Source organism: Eurytemora carolleeae, unplaced genomic scaffold, assembly GCF_000591075.1.
Source record: "Eurytemora carolleeae unplaced genomic scaffold, Eaff_2.0 scaffold75, whole genome shotgun sequence".
Classification (NCBI taxonomy): Eukaryota; Metazoa; Arthropoda; class Copepoda; order Calanoida; family Temoridae; genus Eurytemora; species Eurytemora carolleeae.
The window spans coordinates 297,094-319,442 of record NW_019396178.1 but is presented as its reverse complement, the minus strand read 5'-3'; the positions used below and the strand labels follow the sequence as shown (position 1 = coordinate 319,442).

Genomic DNA, 22,349 nt, shown 5'->3' with positions numbered 1-22,349 from the left:
GTTGAGTTCAATGGTTAGTTGATTTATTTATAGATCGATATTGATTAATTGATTAAGTAATTGATTGAGTAATTGATTAATTTGATTGATCGATTGATTGATTGGTTGGTTGATTAATTCATTAAATTGATTAATTTGATTGATTAAATTGACAGAACTTGCTCCCAGGCCATATAAAGATGATGGCTGACAGAAATACCGAGGTTGCTCTCTTTGCTCCGACAGATTCAAGAGTTCCGAGAATGAAGGTAACTTGTCCATGTCCAAGAAACAACCCAAAACTTAAGTAATTGCAACACAAATGTGAGTTTATATATATTCGCTTATTTTAGATTATCGTCGTCCTTACTAGTATATCCTTGTGTGTTAACCCACATTTTAGCTTTAATCAAAAATTAATAATATTTAGGTTCCAATAAGTCAGTGTCCACCCAACTTTCTCCAGCGACCAAAAGATTTCGAAAATACGCTCTTCATCGCAAGGTAAACCTTATATTTTTAATTAAAAAATTAATCTAGTTAATCTGTTGTAAATAAATATTAGCACTTTCAGATTTTGAAATCGCTGAAATGACCCCTTTTTTATGCCAAAACATTTTTAGACTGGAAACCTGGGAGACCACTAACTCAGCAACGGGTTCAATTATCCGGAGTTTGGGGCTCGACAGTGATATCAACGCCCGGACCGAGGGTCTTCTTCTGGAGTACAATCTTGAGTACGAAGAGTTCCCGGAATCTGTACTCAATGACCTCCCGGAGAATCATAAGAACTGGTCTATACCGGACTCTGAGATACAACTTAGACGGGATTTTAGGAACGAATGCGTATTTACGATTGATCCTCTGACTGCTAGGGATCTGGATGACGCATTGTCAGTGACGCAGGAAAAGGACGGGAATTATCGTGTCGGCGTACATATTGCAGATGTTGCGTATTTTGTACGCGAAGGAACGGATTTGGACGGTGCAGCAGCTAGTCGCACAACAAGCACATATCTTGTACAAAAGGTCGGTACTCGGTAGTACATGATTGATTACTTTAATTTTAATATATTATGAAATGTCCTTAAAATTGACTGTTTTTAGAATTTTGAACATTATTTAGAAATAACACCTCTGGCATTTTGTAATGCTTGACTTTTAAATCCTTATTGATCATACTAGATATGTGTCTTTGAAATATTGGTAAATTAATTTGCGTTATTTACCAGTCATGTTTGACGAAGGCTTGGCCGAGTTCAATGTAATGATGGATACCTGGTTTTAAAAAAAAATACTTTATTCAATTATTTATTGATATTTTTAGGTGGTGCCTATGCTACCCCGACCTTTGTGTGAAAACCTCTGCTCCCTTAACCCCGGAGAGGACAGGCTGACCTACACGGTAGAGTGGACGATTAACGAGGACGGAGAAATCCAATCTGAATGGTTCGGACGAACGGTAATTCGTAGCTGCGTCAAACTTGCGTACGAGCATGCGCAATCTATGATTGATTGTCCAGAAAGAAAGGATTGGACTACAGAGGAACTTCCAAGTAAGCAGGGGCATTTTTTATAATTACTTCTCCATGGGAGCTCGGTAAGATGATTTTAAATCATGGGGGGGGGGCAAAAGAGTAAAAATTTTAAGTTTTTCTCTTTCTTTTGATACTAAAACCTCAAGTTTATTTTTGCATTCAATCAATCAATTATGTTACTCAATATAATGTAGTAAAAAATTATTTTAAAGAGGGGATTGGATGATTTTTCTAAGAAAATATATAGAGTAAAGCGACCTTTATCATGTGGATAATCTCCAAGCTTTATAATTATACAAAGAGAATACGCAAAAAAATCATGTATTTTCTGAACAGTGAACACATTGTTCTATTAGCCTTATACAAGTCCAGAAAAATCCCAATTTAGAACTAAATAATATATAAGAAATTTTAATTATATTTTTCTTATTTAGGCATTGATCCTCGTTATACCAGCGGTGTTATTTCTGAGAAAGTGAATATGCTGCAGAAACTAGCGGTTAAAATTAGGTTCGTAAAACCATTTTAATCCTAACAATTCTAACAGTAAATACATTACATAAAAATACCATCTTATTTTTAATTTACAGTGAGACTAATATTCGATTGAACTTAAGTCACCTGTTCACAAGCCGGCTTTTTTAGAGCATTTTAACAAACATAAATGTTGATATGAACGTAATAAAAAACTTATTTATCCCATTTTAAGACTATAGTCCTTTTGAACGTTAGTCTTAATAAACATTAATCCAAAACTTTCGTTCGTTCAATCGACCATTAGTCCAATTGCTATGACACCACAAATGCGGGAAAATTAAAAACCGGTTTTTCAAAAGTTGAAGAGTTCTCTAATCTTTAGAAATCAATCTAAAGACTAAATTAGTCTTGAGATTAGCAAAAAGAGAGGATAAGGCATTTATCTCGATATCCACCATTCTAAAGTTTCAGCTAAGTTCACATATGTTATTTTATATTTATTGGCCAACCATGACTTAATTTTTATATTCGACCTCCTAGTCCGCAGTTTATATTCACACTGTCTTTTGGAAGAAATCTTAAAATTTCAAAGAATGTCGAGATCTTGAGTAGTTTACAATTTCCCCTGATTTAGGAAACGTCGTGAGAAGAATGGATACTTGAAGTTGAACCAACCTAAGCTCTGCTTCAGCCTGAACCCTGAGACAGGACTACCCGATGGATTCAGGCTCCATGAGCACAGACACTCAAACAAACTCATCGAGGAGTTCATGCTGCTAGGTTAATTTTTATATTTAACAAATACTTTTGTATTTTGATATTAAAAATTCTTCTTAAATATAGGTAATCTTTATTTGAAGCTGGTCTTACCCGAATCACAGTGGTACCCTAGAATACTTCGTTTGAAAAAAATGACTTTTGGAATCACAGTGCTGCCCTTTAGTGCTTTGTATGGAAAAAAATTATCCTTGTCTTCAACTTGTCTATCTAAAAATACTTTTGAAGATGGAAGAACGACAATATCTCATTGTTACCAGAGAAAATTTCAAAGGATACCGTTTTCAATCGGAATTGACATTTTACAAATAGATTTTCAGTCCCATGTAGTAAGCTTATTATTATTATTATTTATTATTATTTGATTTTGTTTGATTGACCATTATTTTGTTGTTCAGCAAACATGGCTGTCGCTCGGAAGATATTCTCTAGTTTCCCCGAACTTTCAGTCTTGAGGTAATAACTTTATTTGGTATTTTAAAATTCTTTAACTTTGACAGAGGCGTTCTCAGGGGGGAACTATATAGCCAGATTTGTGAGTATAACCCTGAACTTTAAATTCTATATTTTGAAGCTTTTTTGTGCACATTGCTTTATAGTTCAAGCATTGTCGTTTCACATATACAAAGATGTTGGTTTCGAGTGTTCATAAATTTTGTTTGAAGACGACATCCTCCCCCGAAGAAGGAAATGCTGCAGAAGACTCTAGAGATGATGAAGGGATTAGGAGTTGATATTGTTTCAAGTTCAGCTGCGCAGCTCGGAGCTAGTATAGCAAGGTTGGTTCTTAATTTTATTTTAGCTTAATATAACCACATTTTAAAGAAAGACATGCCCGATTAACATTGGTACCCTACCCTTTAAAACTTTTTATTATCAATGATGTGGAAGGTATCGTTGTTTTTCTGTCGATTTAATTCTGGCAGCTTTTATAAATTTTTCTTCAGCATTTTATGAGACCTCAAATAAGAATGACAAATTTTTAAAGAAATCTCGTTGATTCTTGATCAGGAAAAGCTTTTAAAGGTACCGTTGTGAATTATTTATGCCGCTCGAAAAAAGTAATCCCCTGAAATTACATCTTCAGTACCTTAAACAAACTTTATTTCAGGGTTGATGATTGCCCGTTGAAAGCTGCTGTTGTCACGTGTTTGATCTCGAAACCCATGGAACTTGCCAAATACTTTTGCACAGGTAAATTACCCTTTTGGAGAATTCTTGACCCTTTCATAAATATATCGGCGGCAAGTTTAAAAATCGCAACAATGACATAAACGGCTGCCGCATACTCACATTACTTGTCTAAAAACCTTTCTTGGCCCCAAGAACCTTCAATGACATTATGTGATCTACTCAAGGATCATATAATATTAATACAAGAAAGTAATTTAATTTTGAGGTCTTATGAAATATTTTAAGCAGCACCATCTCTGTCGTACGAATTTGCAACTTATTCTCTGGAGACTTGCTGATTTACCACTTTGTATATGCTTGATAACACCAAGTTATATTGTACCTAATGGCACTGATTTAACAACTTTAAAATACTTTCCAAATGTTTTTCAATATTTCTGTTTGTCCTCTTTTACAATGTACAACTGACCACAGCATAAACAATAGTCATGTATATGCAATACGCGTACTGTTTGTTTGTGTTACCTACAAATTAAGTTTTATTGGTCAACCAGACTCAGAACGCAACACTTTAATTATACGCTTATTGTATGTTAAAATTACGCAAAATGCGTATTTCCTACAAATGGCAGGAGGAGGGGGAAGGAAAATAGAAAATAATTTGCTATAGATGTCTCTTGTTTCAATTTTTCGTCGAGAGGTACAAATATGAGTTGTCTGCAACAAGCAATATATGCAGAAGGTTTCTACCTGCCAGCGCATTTTTATATATACTATCTTTGAGTACACTTCATATTATTGGAGGTTCTTGCTTAGCCCTCTTCTTCCTAGCTGTTTTTAAGCAACAGCTAAACCCATTCCTCTAGAACATAGCAAAAAAAATCTTCATTTATTTCATTATTTGTTCAGGAACAATTGATGAACCGGACTTTCATCATTATGCGCTTAATGTTCCTTACTATACTCACTTTACTTCTCCTATTAGAAGATATCCAGATATCCTGGTCCACAGGTATATATAAAATACTCACTTTACTTCTCCTATTAGAAGATATCCAGATATCCTGGTCCACATATATATATATATATATAAAGTTGTAATCTCTGTTTGTTTGAATTTCCGATTCTAACTCAGGAAACCCTGGACTGATTTGCCTTAAATTTTGATTGGGAAACTTTATAAAACCACGTTAATGTTTTTAGCTTAGTTTAAAACTTCTAAGTAGAGTTGGTTGACTTAGTTGGTAGGTAAAATCCTGGGTTCCCAAGTATTTAATCTATATATATATATATAGATATATATATATTAGATTCAAGACATTGCAGGTCGCCCTTTGTAATGGACATAGCATATAGATCCCTATGTCACTGAATGATAGGTTGTCTTTTGAATAATGATAATAATATTTTACTATATTATGTCAAAATATCTTAATCCGATTTCCGTATCATAAACAGCTTCATGTATTGTACTGTAGGCTATTGGACCACGCTGTACGCGGAACAACACCGAGCTGGGACAGTTCCACCACCCAGATGCAGTGTAACCTCTGTAACGACAAGAGGTTGGCCGCTAAGCGAGCTGGAGAACAGAGTGCAGAACTCTTTCTAGGACTATTTGTAGCAGAGTGTGGTCCCATCTCACAGGTCTGCAACATTTAGTTTATCAGATAATTCATGTTAAAGGAACTAACAGTCCCCCGGACATTTTGTCGACTGTCATTCTAATCGAAATTAAATCTGAGCTGAAAACTTTAGAATTGTGGATATCGAAATCAATAATCTCCCTTTTTATAACCTCAAGATTATTTTTGTCTTTAGTTTGTGTCCTGGAATGTGTAAATAATTAAACCAATCAGAATGTTGATTGCAGAATTCGAACAGCCAATCAGAAGCCGAATTTTTTTTATTTTGCGCGCACAATCAATGAGACAATTCTCTCAGTGGTTGCAATCCAGCAGGGAAATCCAAAAGAGGGGATAAAGCATTAAATCAAAAGTGTTCACAGTGGATACAGAGATTTAGAAATCAGTTGACGGGTATCCAATACAAGAGTTTTCAGCTCTAATACAGTCATAAAGAATTAAAATATTCACATCAGGTTGTGCAATGTGCAATAATGAAAAGAAGTTTTGGTACAATTTGTTTTTAAGCGATTCAACTTGATTTAACTTCCAAATCCAGAACTTTATTTCATATTATAAATGTTGTTTCTCTTTCATTGAATACGAAAGTTGTTTATTTTTTCTGAATATCCACGAATTATATTTATCTGATGGATTGTCTGCTGATAATAATAATAATAATAATAACAAAACTTCACATCAGGAAACCCCATATTTAAACCAGGCTCAATATATTAATTTTATTAAAACTGAAAAAACAAGAATCTATAGAATGGACTCAGGGGCGTACGAGGGCATTTGTTTAGGGGGGCACAATTTGCGCGCGTCCCTCCCTTTGGCAACAATGTGCCCCCCCCCTTAAAAACTCCTGTAAAAAAATATTGATATTGCGTGTCAGAGCTCCTTGAGGAATTTCCTGACGTTCTTCAATCCGATGGTTTCACTGCCTCTCCACAACGTCATAAGGTTCGTCATCACATTCTCACCAACCCTGGCCCGCCGATTTTTGCTAAAGCTCGCAGACTGGATCCTGTTAAACTTGCTGCAGCCAAAGCAGGTAAAGATAGAATGGTTGAATGATAGACCAATAAACGCGATTGAATTTTAATTGAATAAACTTACCGCATGGACTCAGGGGCGTACGAGGGCTTTTGTTTAGGGGGGCACCCCCCTTGCGCGTCCCTCCCTTTGGCAAACATGTGCCCCCCCCCTTAAAAACTCCTGTTTTGAAAAAATATTGATACCTTTTTTAAATTTTTTTTGGCCCCCCTGGCTGTTTCCCCCCCCCCGGAATTGTTTTTTTCACCATAAAAATACTCCAAAAAGGCTACATTTTTGGGTGTTACTAACCTATAGAGTCTAAAAATTATTCCTTTGCTTGAAAAACTAACTTTTAACTTTATAAATTTATCACTTAACTCCATCACAGCTAGCTAAATCAATAATCACAGCATCATTAAAAATTACATTTTCAATCTATGTATTCACCAACTCTTTTAAGCTTCAATTTTCTGGGATTTGCTTGCACAAACATTTCAATGATTTTCTCAGTAGAGAGCTCAGACAGCCTTGTAGGGTGTAAGGCTATAAGTGCAAGATCGTTAAGTCTGCTCTCTGTCATAGTACATCTTGTGTAATAAAGTATTCTCTTTAGAAGGCTAAAACTTTTCTCTCCTTGTATTAACAGTGAATTTAGACAATTCCTTAGTCTTTGTCATTGTCAGGTGTTACTTTTCAAACTTAGTTTCCTTTTAATTTTGTATTTTTAGGGGGGGAAGGCCCCCCTCTGGAACTCCCAGGGGGGCAAGAGGACTACTGCCCCCCCAGGTACGCCACTGTGCCTGGCCTAAGGAAGGGAAATGCAAGCAGATGTAATATTAAAAGAGTCTCTCCCCATGGGTGCCCGCCTCAGCCTCTCATGGGGGGCCGCGCACCCCCACCCCTTGTACGCTACTGAGAATGGTCATTCTAGTAATTAACCCTGAGAAGGCTGAAAGTTGTAAATAAGAGCCTGTAAAAAGAAGAATGCTTTATAAAAAAGCAAAGGGTTTCGTTTGATCAACAGATGGGGCAGTCTGCTAAACAGTCCAGAGATTATTTCAACAAAGTGAAAGATTTAAACCTCAAAAACTTTCCAGAAGAAATTCTGCCACAATACATTTTTCAAAATGTATTATTTATACAATATAATATTTTGTTAGGTTGGATGTGTAGTAGGGATACTAGACCATGCTGTAGATGTACTCCTGGTCAACCTGGGTGTAGTCAAGAGAGTGTACATGGACAGGATGGAGATAAAGAGCTTCAAGACACGCAGGATTAATGCGATCAACTACTTGGACCTAGGTAAACCAGATCTATATTTTCATACTCATGAAAGAAGTGCTTTGGCCTTAGGATCAGTTTTATTTGATCATTCATTTGATCTTGACCACTAAAAAAAAAGAATTTCAACTGGCTATTTTTTATTTATGATAACGATTTAGTTAGCGGAAAAATTCTCTACATCCATTTATATATCTTTTTCTCGGAAATATTCAATGTTTTTATTATTAATTAAATTTGGTCCAAGTCGTTGGTAATTTTGATTTTATTTATCGGCACTATTTGATCATTTATCTTTTTTGTAATGATCATTAAGCTCCCATTGATCTCGAATATTATTGTTACAACTTTTTTTTTACTTCAAAAAGTAGACTCTTATTACAATTAAAAAAATGTTTTTTAGGGTAAATGACATTTCTATATAATTCTGAACATGTAGATTGAAAGTGGAAACATTGTTTGATTTAAAAGTCGTCTTCTAATCTTTTTTATTGTAGAGTGGAAGAACGGGAGCAAGCAAACACTGACAACATTTTCCCGCGTTGAACTCTCTTTGAGGAAAGCTGAGAAAGCTTTCGAGTATCTGGCGGTCATTGAGTTTACAGAAGATTCTAATGAAGTGGTGAACATCGATTAGTTTTTAATTATTTAATTAATTGTTATTTTGCACGATTTTTGACAAAATTTCTTATGAACTTTGAATTTTAGTTTAAATGATTTCTTATGTTATAAATATAAAATACTTGCTATTGTATTTCTTTTTTCATGCAAAATTTGGCGATATTCTTCACTTGAATTAGTGGATTTCATATTTTTTTTTAAGTTTCATGAATGAATATGTTTAGTCTAACCTTCATCTGTGATAAAATCAAAATTTGTATTTTTTCAGATGAAATGCGAGAGCAATAATTAATCCTTGATACTGTTCTTATTCAGATTTAGGAATGTCAAATTTGTTAGCTCTTTTGTGTGATTTAATGGTATTAAGCCATACATACATATAGTACAGTTTTCAAATTTTTGTATAACCATAGTAAACTCATTTTTTATCTTGTTGAATTGATCTATGTATATATTTCTTTGATCTATCCTAAAAAATAACTATTAAAATTATAAACCGAATGATTTTTAGTCCAATTTTTTGTCTTGACCAATGTATCTTAAAGATTGACCTCTAGGTAGAGGTGAGTGGTGAGGATGGAGGTCCGATCCAGAATTCGGCTTAGTCAAGCAGTTATTCATCTTTTCATGCTCATCAGGCAGATAAATAAAATAATAATTGTTGCTGCTTCCCAATCAAGTTGAACCTGGCTTTAAGTGTGTGATGGCAAAAAAACTGATGATCCGTATTTATGGCTAGATTAGTTTACTTTCGCTGCTGGTTTCTGCAGTCATAACCAGAAAGACTCGGAATTAGTTGACAGCTAATCAGGCGTTCTTACATGTATATCTGGCAATTTTCAATGCTCAAAAAAGGCAGACCACAATTTGGAAATGGCAGGACTAGGGCTATTATGTGAATATCGTTTCATCAATCATCTTTGTAAAATTAGATTGTTAAGTCGTCTGATCAATTGTATATCCATTCCGGGTCATTCTGAAAAGGACACCGCATGATTTTTATTCCGGGGGGGGGGGCACCTTTCTTCCGCTGAATTTTTACAATCTGTCTTTTTTTCTATTTTAAGTTTATTCTCCCTCAAAGACATAAAATATTATGAAGAATTAGTTTCTTCCCCCCCCCAAAAAAAATAGCGGATAGTTTCACACCCTCTTCAAACTCTTTTTTCTGTTAAATTGAGGAAATTTGCTTATAATGATATTTTCTACTGAAACTGAATAAAAGTTAATTTATCTGTGTCTGCCTAGTGGGATTGAATATGCTATTGTATTCCCAACTCTGTGGGAGTATTTACAGTCCGTAGGTGTTCACCATTCCCAAACTTATTGGTTAGGTAATAGGATTTTTATCAAACATTCTAGCAATTTTTAATTATGAATTATATTTTATAATATTTCGATGGGAATCCTTTTAACCAAGAAATAAAAAGTGTTTTAACTGAAAGAGTAAATAACGAAACCCAACATTTTCTAACATTTTTTATCTACAATTTATGCTTATGCTTTTTTGTTGTTGTTTAATTTCGGGTTGTAAGTTTTAGGCTTTTTTATTGTTTTTTGCTTTTAGGATTGGCAATATCTGCTATGACAGCAACAGATATAATATGTGGTTTAATCGCTGGTTGGTTGGTGGATTTTACAAGCAAAACTAGGCAACATTACAATCTTTTATTTCGAAGGATTTCAAAAAATTATCCGGTAAATGGGGTTTCAATACTATTGTAAAAGTTCCAAGGATTCTGTGTGTTGCTTCTAAACTTTTCATTTTCTTGAGCAGGGCCATTTTATGTTTTGTTGCGACTCGCGGAGAAATCTGCTATCCGTTTTCTGGAAAACCCGCAACCGTAGATTGTACATTTTCTTAGATGTATGTTATACTTTTTTTAACTTTGTCAATTTCGGTTTATTTAAAAGATAGAAAGTAACCAACAAAGAATGAGACTTCAAAAACGACTGTACGGGTTTTTTACTGTCGAAATTCTTATATTCAAAAAAACTAAATAGTTAATTAAATTATAATAATATAATATAATATAATATAATAATTAATAAATTAAAAACTTTATTCAAGACAGATTACTTGATTTAACCTTGGGATGGTCATATTTAAGAGTTTTAAATCATTTTTAGTCTTATGTCTTATGGTTAACCCTGTACTTATTTAAATCGTTTCTTTTCAGTGTGTTCAATTCCGAAAATTTTGATTGTTGTTGTTAGACCACTGTTGTTGTTGTTGAATGGATTCCAGGTTGCTGGTTCAATCCTCTACATTTTCTCAACCTCACACTACCTTATACTTGTTAGCAGGCTCGTCTCCGGCTGCGGGAAGAGCATTGCTGTCGTATTTCTGGTTAGTTAAGATATTTAAATAATAATACATTTTTATATCTAATTACATTCTTTTCTTGTCTATAATCAATAAACGTCAAAACGGCTGAACCAATAGATCTCAAATTTTGTATTGCATTCCAATGACCAACGGAAGGGTATGGATTTGTTGAAGATAAGAATTTGTCCGGAAATAAATGTCGAAATTCACTATTTTAGTAAATGCACGAATTTAAACAAAAAAATCCGCCAAATAACAATTTGTCTTGTCTTTTTCTGATCAAATATAAATCAGTTATCAATGTACATAATGTTGAAAACTAATTATTTTCAATTGTGGTCTCCATAAAAATTACTTGTGCATTTCCATACTGCAGGAAAACCTAGAGAAATTATCAGAAATAAACAGACTTTAAGCTAGATCAATGACACAATCTTCCACGTTATTTATTCAAGGGTACTGTATTCAATCTGGCATTGAAATTTTTTCATGGAGGGTAACTTGAAATTTCATTCCCTTTAATAATGAATTGTTCAGGCGGATATTTGTAAATCTACCAGTAGAGAGGAGAGAACACCTGTCCTCCTATTATTCAACATTGCTTCACACATAGGTTAGATTTATTATTTAATTTAATTTTTTGATTGGTCTTTCATCAATTACTTATCTTGATTCTTGTCATGATTTTCTTACGCATGTTCACTATTTATGGATATCGTTATTGTTGTCATTGTTAATTTGATAAAGTTATTCTTATGTTTCTATTATTTTTTTGTTATGGTCATTTTTAATATTGTGATTGCTAATTTGTTATAATTAGTCTTATGTTTCAAATGGTGCTTTATTGTTGTTATTGGTATTGTTTTTATTGATATTGTTTTTTTTTGTCATTATTTTTATTGGTCTATAGGTATGTTGTTGGGTCCCTCCCTGAACCTGATAGTTAGGTGGATTAACGTGGAGACCCCCTACCTCACGTTGAACAAGTTGAATGCTCCAGGTCTGATCATGCTTTGCCTCTGGTCCTTGTTCACTTTCTTGGTTCTCCTTGTCTACGTGGAATTAGGTGAGAATTTTTTTTTGTAAACAATTAATTTTTTAAATATGACAAAGAAATACAAAATTAATTGTTTCAGGAGGAAATATTTAGAACCTCCAGAAATAGAGGCTGTGGGAATATTTCCCCTAATTCTGAAAAAAAAGGAAGGTTACTTACTTTAAAATGTTTGTTTACAGTTGAATTAAAGTGTGAGGAGATGTTAACGAATCAGCTGGATCTAGGATATACTAACGAGACTCTACAGGGAGGGAAACATAAAAACAACTAACTTCTTTGTTTATTCTCGTAATTTATTTTGAGCCCCCCCCCCCCCATTCTCTTACATCAGATATAATCAGATTTATTTGTCAGGATTATAAACATGACTTCATGAAATCCCTTGTAAAAAAGATAAAGAAATATATTATAAACAGAAAACCTTCAAGGGTTTTATACTTTTCCTTAAAGATATCTAAACTCTCATCAATCATCACTCTGAGCTTTAGAATGGTGGATATGGAGATTAATGCTTAATCCACTCTTTTTGATAATCTCGAGACTTACATAATCTCGAGATTAAAGATCAACAAATTTGATTCTAGGAATGCCAGATTTGTTCGTTTTTTTGACTAGAAGGGCCTTCACTTAATTTTTCACCCATTTATTTATCAATACATTAGTTAAAATATGTTAAAAAAGAATCTCAAACGTATTATCAAATATTTTTCTTCACCGAGTAATTTACAAAATGGCCGACAACATATTCTTTATTTGTTAGAAATTGCGGATTTCTCTCATGGGATAGAATTTATTTTCAAGGCTGTCATTTGTCAATACAATTTATAATCTATATTCCTGCACTCTCATTGGAGAAAACAATGTACGGATATCCGTAGAGAGATAAAAAGAGTGGATTAAGGACTAAACTTAAAAGTTTCCACGGTGGATATTCGGATTAAGGAGTTGGCATTAATGGTATCCCATTCTAAAGTTCCCAGCTTTGATCCCCCTAAAACTAAACAAAGAACTGATTGTCGTTGACATTTTTATTCTCACCAGAAAATGTTCAAAATGAACTAAATACGGGGATTTCAATTTTTTGGGAAATCCGCGTATATAAACAGTAACATCTTCGAAATCTTAAATAGGTTTGAAAGACTAGTGTCTACTTTTCCCCTTGTAATCAGGATATTCTTGAGTCCGGGGAGGCCGAGGATGAGGATCCTGAGTATCTAGTAGAGAACGATACCACTACTACCTCTGAAGGATCTGATCTTCAAGAGATCGAGATTGTTCTCACCTCATTCAAGGACTGTGAGTTTAAAGAGAAGGTTAGGACAGTATTGATCGGTTGGTTACTTGACTCAAGAAATATCAATCTTTTTCTGCAAAGCAAAGATCTCCCCGGTCTCCAGCCATCCCCCAGGCTGCTCCCGGGCCTTCCAGTTATCCTGTTCTTATTGGTTTATTGTTTGATTGATTCATTCATTCATTGGTTGGTTGATTGATTCATTCATTCATTCATTCATCCTTTCATCCCTTCATTCATTCATTCATTCATTCATTCATTCATTCATTGATTTGTATTAAGGTCCCAATCTTTTCGTAAAATGATTAAAACGTTATAAGATATATGATTTGTGATTTGATTTCTCTAGGTTGATGAGATAAGATATGGATCTCAGTATATACAGGGCGCTAGTCCCTGCAGTAGAACTCATCCTGCCTCTGGATCAAGTCCTTCAACAAGAACCCGGTATACTTCATCAATACTCCCACCCAACCTTCCAAACAGAAGAATATCAGGTACTAGAGATAAAGAGGTATGTTACAAAATACCAGGCGGTGCTCCTGCCTTTTTAACTGGGTAGGGCGGTACGGGGGATGCGCATTTCCATTATAATATTTTCTCGTACCGACCCGCCAGGTTAACGCGCAGGTGCGCCGCCTTGAATTTTGTAACCTACATTCTAAGCAGCTTTATGCATTAGTAAATAGAATGATTTTAATTAACTGGATTGAGATGGATTTTTAGTCCACAAAATATTTAATAACCATCAACCTTATCTTTATTATTTTGTACATTTTACATATTGTAAGTATGCAGAATTACGAGTTTAATGTGACATTTACTTCTAAAAATTGAGAAAAAACAGCATTTCTCATTTTTTCCCCTATTAAGTTGGTGCCTTTATGAACCCAATTTAAGAACTTGAAGACGGTCCTTGGGTTCCAGATTGGGTTCCCTTTATGATTTTGGTTGATTGATTGATGAGCATATGTTTTAATTGAACAATAATTAACATATGGAACTTAGCTGTTTGTGCTTTTTATTAGGTTTTCTGACCCGGGATTTACTAGGACACAGGAACAGTATAACATCATACGGTTCTCTTGATAGTAATGGGAGTAGATGGGAGTACAATAGAAATCCACTCCACCTACTCAGGTAGTTTTATTGGGAGTTCTTGGAGTAGATGGGAGTATAATAGGAACCCACTCCACCTACTCAGGTAGTTCTTGGAGTAGATTGGAGCAGAATAGGAACCAACTCCATCTACTCAGGTAGTTATATGTATATAGGGAGTTTTCGGAGTTGATGGGAGTACAATAGAAACTCAATCCGTCTATTCAGGTAGCTATATAGGTAATACTTGGAGTAGATGGAAGTACAATAGAAACTCAATCTGTCTACTCAGGTAGTTCTATAGGTAGTACCGGAGTAGATGGGATTACAATAGAAACCCACTTAAGCTACTCAGGTAGTTATGAAGGTTTTACTCGGAGTAGATGGGGGTACAACAAGAACCCACTCCACTTACTGAGGTAGTTCTATAGGTAGTACTTGGAGTAGATGTAGGTACAATATTAACCCACTTCACCTACTCAGGTAATTCTATAGGTTATTCTTGGAGTAGATGGGAGTACAATAGAAACCCACTCCACCTACTCAGGTAGTTATTTAGGTAACTAGAAATTCAAGGCGCTTCGCGCCCTTCTTTCTAGCCTTAGAAAGCGCTTCGCGCCCATCTTCTAAATTAATTGTGAACATGTTCTCTTTGTGTACATCGTAAAACAAAACAAAAATAATTCGCGGATTTTCACAAAAAATTTCGCGGATTTTCAAAATTTTTAAAAATTTAATGACGATCGAATTTTGATGGAGACAAATATTTGAAATTTTGATGATTCATAAAACTTCCCTGGAGTCCCTAGATGTCCCACAAAAAATTTGGGCCCGATCGGTTCAGCCGTTTTGACGTTTATTGGATACAAACAAACAAACAAACAAACAGACAAACAGATAGACAGACAAGCCAAATTTATATATAGATACTAGGAGTAGATGGGGGTAGGAACCCACTCCACCTACTCAGGTAGTTCTATTCAGGCATCATCTAATATTGGTAAAAGTTGATAAGCAACCAGTACTACACATAAACAAACATGTATCTAATGAATTTATTAAGACGTGACACGAGGAAGTCTGACAAATTTATCAACGAGGCTGAGAGGTTGATGGGGGAGAGTATGTACTCCACAACAAATACTACAATAGAATCCTTGTATCCAAGCAGGTGATTTCCCTATTTCCATGTTTAAAATTTATTTTTTAACATGAGGTAACCAGGACAGTCTAAAATTATTGTCGTCTTTGTCTCTTAAAATCAAGAACTGTTCCTATAGAAATGTAGTTAGTTAATGTTTTATCAGACCATTGAAACGACATTGTTTCTGTTGTTTTCTGAAATTTTCACTGTCCCAAACATGAATTCTATAAAGGCTGGGTTTAGATATAATTTTTGTCTAGAAAATAGTAGAGAAATGTTGAAGATTTGCTAGGTCTTTCTTTCATAATTTTCTAAAAGATTTTAAAATATATTTCGTGAACATAAAACTTATTTTGTGTGCTGCAGGGATGGATCTTTATCCTATACTGGTTCTATAGCATTGACCTGGTCTGATTATAGGAATGCTCTTCTTAAACCAGAAATAGTCATTCTTACTTTTATCAGATGCATCGGTAAGCCCATCAAAAATCACGTTAGAAAAATTGTTTTTATTTTTTACATTAATCATAAACATTTATTGATGCAATTAGTTTTTGTGTAAAGCGCCAAAATATTATTTATTGGGAAATAAATGATTTTTTGGCTAAATTTTTCAAAAATTTTCAGTTTGTTTGTTTAGCAATGTTTTGTCAGACTAACCTTGAATCTATCGTGCCTCCGATCATGAATACATATTTCGGATTTGATGATAAAGCAAACTCCTACTTCTTCCTTGCAGCTGGGGGTCAACTTGTAGGTAAACAATATTTTAGATTACACAACAAACCTAATTAGGAAGGAATGTCAAATAGGCCTATGATAGACTAGGTACTTTAAAAAGTCTGGCCTCGCCATCAAAATTATAGCCGAGAACAGCCTAAACAGCATAGGATAGCGTCGGACCGATATGTGCCGCCCGTCACTAAGGCCGGTATAAGGGGTCGCTTCGGTCTGGTTCGAATTCAAATTTACCCTAATCCACCGTGATAATATGTTCTGTAAAGTACTGATATATTTACATAGTGAACATTCGTTCTTATTGTGTTTTTTGATTTTTTTTTATCATCATGTTAAACCAAACTAACAAACAGTCAAACATTCTTTCATCATTTTTTCTAAGGAAATGAAATAGACAATATTTGAATTTAATTTCGATATTAAATAGTTAACTTGAAATACAACCTTATAAGTTTAGCATCCGAGCCACAGCATCCGCTTATATTCTTCCAAGCCACCTTAAAATTCTCATCCTTCTAGCGAATTTCTCCTAAGATTAACTTGGAAATATATATGTTGTAGTTTTATAATTATATAGGGAAAATTAACCCCCAATTAACGTTGACAGCAAACTGTTAAAGAAAAAAAGTTTAAGAATGAGTATTTTTAGGTGGCTCGGAAAAAAATAGAAATGCGGCTTGGATGCAAAAATGTAGCTAGTGGTTGTATACCCCCCTCTTAGAAAATGATTTGAACATGTATTCAGTAATGTTCTGTGTGTTGAGCTGTTTGACTCGGTTAGTTTCTGATAGAAACCTTGTACTAGTTGGTCTAGTTGCTCTCAACCTTGCTCTAGCCTGGAATACCGCCACAATACCACACTTTGCGGAGGGTAACCTTTACATTTATACAACCACAGTACCACACTTTGCAGAGGGTAATCTTTACATTTATAATGCCACAATACCACACTTTGCAGATTGCAACCTTAACATTCATACTACCACAATACCACACTTTGCAGAGGGTAACCTTTACATTTATAAACACACAATACCACACTTTGCAGAGGGTAACCTTTACATTTATAAACACACAATACCACACTTTGCAGAGGGTAACCTTTACATTTATAAACACACAATACCACACTTTGAAGAGGGTAACCTTTACATTTATACAACCACAATACCACCTTTGCAGAGGGTAACCTTTACATTTATACTGCCACAATAACGCACTTTACAGAGGGTAACCATTACATTTGTACTACCACAATACCGCACTTTGCAGAGGGTAACCTTAACAAATTTACATTTATACTGCTACAATACTTAACATAGAGTAAAACTTGATTATTTTTAGCAAACGTCTACTTCAAACCGTTTTTTAAAATAATTTTTGTTCAGAATTACTCCTTCTAATATTCCATGAAACATTTACAAATGGATTTGAACTTTTAATAATTTGAATTATTTAATCATTTATTTTTTATATTTAATAGTTTCCCCAAAAAGTAAATGCAAAATTTATTTTAGGAGATGCTGGATATTTGAAATATTTTGGTGTTGGTGTTTTCCTTGAATTAGTTGGAGTACCAGCAGTTAGTGATATAGGTTTAGCTTTATACTCCAAGGTAGTGTCTTACAAAAAACCTATTTATTTTAATTTGTCTTTAGAATGAAGAAATGGGCAAATAAATTTCAAATATTAAGGACTTGAAACTTAAAATCTGTTAGCAAATCCCCGCATTTTTTATTTGATATTTTACAGTGAATCCCAGATACATAAATATTAAATACATAGATCGTCATAAGTTTTTTGATAATTCTAAAGAAACTTATTTTTATTTTTAATTAAAGGTAAATTAATAGCCCTGAAATATGAATGCAATTGATATATTAATATTAAACTCATTTTTCCGCGGCATTTGATCTTAAATATATAGTACGACATTATAAAAAACTCTTGCTATGTATGGATATATATGGGATTCACTGTATGATTCATTTAAAACAAGAATAATGCTAATTATACTAATGATGATAATTGTGATAATGATTTTTTTGTTGGTTATTTTGGTAAATTAATATCTAGACCCTAGATAGCGGTATACTGAAAATATCTATGTAGAGTGTATAGATTCATTGATCAACTAGTTTATTCTAAAATGTCTCCAGCATATTGTTTGTTATTGTTTTTAACTGAAAAATGATAATCACGATAATATTGCTAGTTGTTACCTGAACGAGTTCAAGGGTTTGCTCACGGAGCTCGTAGGTTCCTCAGTTTGTTGGCCATGATGCTAGGACCAGTGTGGGGCGGAGCTCTACTGCCCCACCCCTTGGTCCTGACAATACTTCCTCTTCTACTTCAGATAATAGGAACAGTTCTCTTCATATTCAGGTTAAACAATCATTAAAGGGACTGTCGACGTAGTTCTAGAGACACTGTAACTCCATTTAGATAGTTGTATGCCCTGGTATATATTTCACAACGGTACCCATGAAACCATTGTCTAAGCAAAAATATCGAACATATTTTTTTCTGAAAATTGACTGGTTTCAATTTGTGGCTTCTTTAAAAATATAGTTTGAATTTATCCAGTATTAGGTGAGAAGAATTTAACACGTTTCAGCTAGAAAAACGACGATATCTTCCTGATTGTTGATGATAAAATGGTACAGTTGTGATTAGCGCTTGTCAATCCACCTTATACCCAGTGCTTGGGATTTATAATATTTTGGTTCCCTGGATTATTAAATGCGAAAAATGTTGGATCCCAGAATCAATGAATGAAAAATGAGATGTCGATAAAAATCTATCATTGAAGTTTTAGCATATAAAGATAAGCGGAAAAGAGACTTCAAATTTGTGATTTTTTTTTTAAAATGTATTTAAAAATTTTCCAAAAATATTAATGAGCTGATTGGTTGAACCGGATCAAAATGGAATTAGTCCTAAGCGCTATTACATTAAAAAGAATAATATTGAAAATTAGAAATAAATATTGTTTTTAGTTTTAAACAAATGAAACCGGAAGAGATTAACCAGGAAGAAGATGTCAATGAAAACACTCCTCTACTCGTAGAATAATCAATCAATTAATCTAATTACAAACTACTCAAGTAATCAAAATACTCTCAGAACAATTAATTAATTAATATACTCACAGAACAATCAATCAATTAATATACTTGCAGATTAATTATTCAATCAATATACTCGCAGAACTAATTAACTCGAAAGACATTTATCGCTTCTTAAGCAATCTATTTAATTAGTTCCATCTTTAATAGATTGATTAACAGTTTGAAAACTTAAAGTCTTGTAGTTTTTTATCAAATAATTCTTCTATGAAGTCTTCCAATATATTCTTTTACGTAGGTTTTATATAGCTCTATTTATACACTAGACTCTTGAAAACTATTATCAATCAATCAATCAATATACTTACAGAACATTCAATCAAATGATATTTATCGATCGAGAAGCAATCTAATTAATTAGTTCCATCTGTAATAGATTGATGACCACTGACCAGTCTTAAAACTTAAATTCTTGTAGTATTTTATCAAATAATTCTGTTATGGAGTCTTCCAATATTTACTTTTACATGGATTTTTTATAGTTCTATCACATAACTCACTACGCTTATTTTTATAAAATTAGCAGAATTAATCAATTTCAAACTCTCAGGATGAAAAAATGTATATTTTTACCAAAATAAGTTAACTTTTAACAAGAAATGAAGAAATTTTGAATTTTGAGCCACAATAATTTAGCTTTGTGTTGACTAGAAATATTTAGAGAAAGATAATAACTAAAAAGTAAAGATTTTCCTCTGAAGACGCAGAGAACCAAAAGAAAGAAATTAAAAACTTCATATGCAGTTAAAATATTCTTTCATTTCTATGCCTAAATCTGCCAATTTTTCTGTTATACTTCTTATGTTATGTGTTATGTATGCTTATAGAAAAATGCTTCCACCTTATATTTATATTATCGAGCTTACACAATACTGAAGAGCTTTAGTTTTTCAGGAATCTCATCGTGCTTTAATATTGTTACCATTGTAACAAAAAAAAACCAATTTGAGTTATGTTTATATTAAGTATAAAATATGATCTTACTTTTGTATGTTTATTGTAATATTGTAATTTTGAATTATTGTAACGGGTAACTCGATATATTGTAAACGTATATACGAAAATAGATGTTTTTTTGTTTTCAGATTTAAAATGGAAACAGGGTTTCTGTCGAACTAGTTCATTAATATTTTCATGTTTTGGACTTTAGGTTTCTGGGTAGTCTTCATACTCTCACTCATGGGGATTACAATGTCAAGGTACTAGATCAGGGGTGTATCAGGGGTACTAGATCAGGGGTGTATATTTTTGTGAAAATTAATGATATGGAGGGAAAATGAAAATTTGACATCAAAAGGAAGTTTATGATGCATTTTACCCAAAAATTGATTTTTTTTTTACCTAAAAAGCCTGTATTTTCCCAAATTAAGCGACTTTAACACTTTAAATAAAATATTCGCTCTGCGCAAACATAAATAACTTAATAAAATATTCGCTCTGCGCAAACATAAATAAATTATTGGTGAAATTTAAAAAATATTCGCTCTGCGCAAACAAAATTAACTTATTGGTGAAAACTTTATTTTCAAAAGAGGGAATGTGTTTTCAAGAAAATCTACACCCCTGTTCTAGATCCCTGCAAACTTTTTTACGATGGAAAGTATTTTTTTTCATAATTGCTCTAAAGACCCAATAATTTCATGAAATATAAGAAAGTTTCAAAGTTAAATGCAGGAGAGTGAAATTCTTATGTGCTACAAGAAATAATTTTTTATGCAATCTATTCAGAAATATAGAAATTTTATATTGTCTTTAAAACTTGCATTTAAAAATTGCAAACGATTATGGGTTTTAATATGATCAAATCGGCATTTAATTATGATTGAATAATGAATATGTATATCTTAATAATACGCAACTAAAAATGAAGAAACAATTGTTCACACTGTTCCAAGTGGAATGTTCATTTTTGAAATCCATCTGATATATATCACCCTGTATATTAGAGACTGGGAACCCGCTGACACGTTCACCCTGTACAAACCAGACCCTTGGCCTCAGGAGCACACTGATGAAGGTCAACATTTCTAACAAATAGTCTTCAGAAACAGAAATATTAACAATTTCACCGTAATGGCCTGGTTTGACTTGTTGCTATATTTATAATTTGTAAAGGGACGAAAGATGTAACTGAAAGTAACCATCAATTTGCAGTTATATGTCCGATTTACAACTTTACATGATGAAGGATGATGGAATTAACATCTTTGATCTTAGGAAAAATTGTGGCATTTAGCACCCAATTTTAGAAATTAAGTGTTAGTCAACTCCCCTAGTTCTGGCTTTTACAAAATTTGGTCTACCTTTCTTGTACTTTCAATATAAACGGGGATAAAGAATTTCGTTCAGAATTCGACACTTATGGTTGGATTTATTTAATAATATGTATAGATGGAAAAGTCCTGTCCTGGATGGAGAATGGAAGGTTCCAGAATCCGTGGGCAAGAGAGAGACCTAATGCAGCATCATTTTTCCTTAGTTGGTTCACAGGAAAGGTCAGGTTTCAAGCAGTGCTTAAGAGGACCTGAAGCAACGGTACCCTTGAAATAAAGTGGAAGACATTGTCGTTTTTCTAGGTTTAAAATTGTAAAAATTTTTCATTCAAATGGATTTTCTTGCTGTAGAAATGTGAAGTCAGTTTTTTGAGAAACTACCATTGAAAATATTCTTTTTTTAAACTTATAAACAATATAGCAGACACAGCTTTCACATGTACCGTTGCGAATCGGGCACTGCCATTTTTGCAAAGAGGGTCACTTGAAGTCACGCTTTCACTTTTCAGCCCCTTTAATAGAATTCCAAATATTCTGGTTCCCTGAAAAACAAATTACGAAAAGATGAAGAATAAAATTTATCTCCAACTTTTCAGGACGATTCTAATATACCTGGAGCCAGTGAGCTAGATAAAACTCTTCCTATCTTAAAACCAGTCTGGGACAAGATTTCTAATGCAAGGTAAAAACTTTATTTAGAGATCCATTTTTCAACCAATCTTAAATATGTTAACAGATGCTTTCGTATACCTATTTAACTACAGTTTGATAAATAAATAAATGAATAAATAAATGATAAAAGTACTAAAATTAGT

At 33.4% G+C, this 22,349-nt stretch overlaps 2 protein-coding genes across 2 annotated transcripts; both read left to right on the top strand.

Moving 5' to 3' along the window:
- The first annotated feature begins 136 nt into the window (after nt 1–136).
- Nucleotides 137–8,745, top strand: LOC111697318 (DIS3-like exonuclease 2). The gene is made up of 13 exons (XM_023467272.1): nt 137–248; nt 410–483; nt 603–1,008; nt 1,307–1,535; nt 1,952–2,027; nt 2,629–2,774; nt 3,170–3,227; nt 3,437–3,550; nt 3,883–3,965; nt 4,815–4,917; nt 5,384–5,552; nt 7,732–7,876; nt 8,353–8,745. Exons 1-13 carry the CDS (start codon nt 180–182, stop codon nt 8,490–8,492), a joined length of 1,812 nt encoding a protein of 603 aa, XP_023323040.1. The 5' UTR covers nt 137–179; the 3' UTR covers nt 8,493–8,745.
- LOC111697317 (uncharacterized) lies at nt 8,718–21,277 on the top strand. The gene is made up of 19 exons (XM_023467271.1): nt 8,718–8,797; nt 9,034–9,114; nt 9,725–9,810; nt 10,044–10,128; nt 10,694–10,826; nt 11,343–11,418; nt 11,716–11,871; nt 12,042–12,109; nt 13,032–13,175; nt 13,503–13,650; nt 14,182–14,293; nt 15,315–15,422; nt 15,762–15,868; nt 16,036–16,152; nt 16,879–17,004; nt 17,651–17,748; nt 18,349–18,518; nt 19,133–20,460; nt 21,208–21,277. The coding sequence occupies exons 2-18, from the start codon at nt 9,053–9,055 to the stop codon at nt 19,206–19,208; spliced, it is 1,872 nt and encodes a 623-aa protein (XP_023323039.1). The 5' UTR covers nt 8,718–8,797; nt 9,034–9,052; the 3' UTR covers nt 19,209–20,460; nt 21,208–21,277.
- Nucleotides 21,278–22,349: the final 1,072 nt, after the last annotated feature.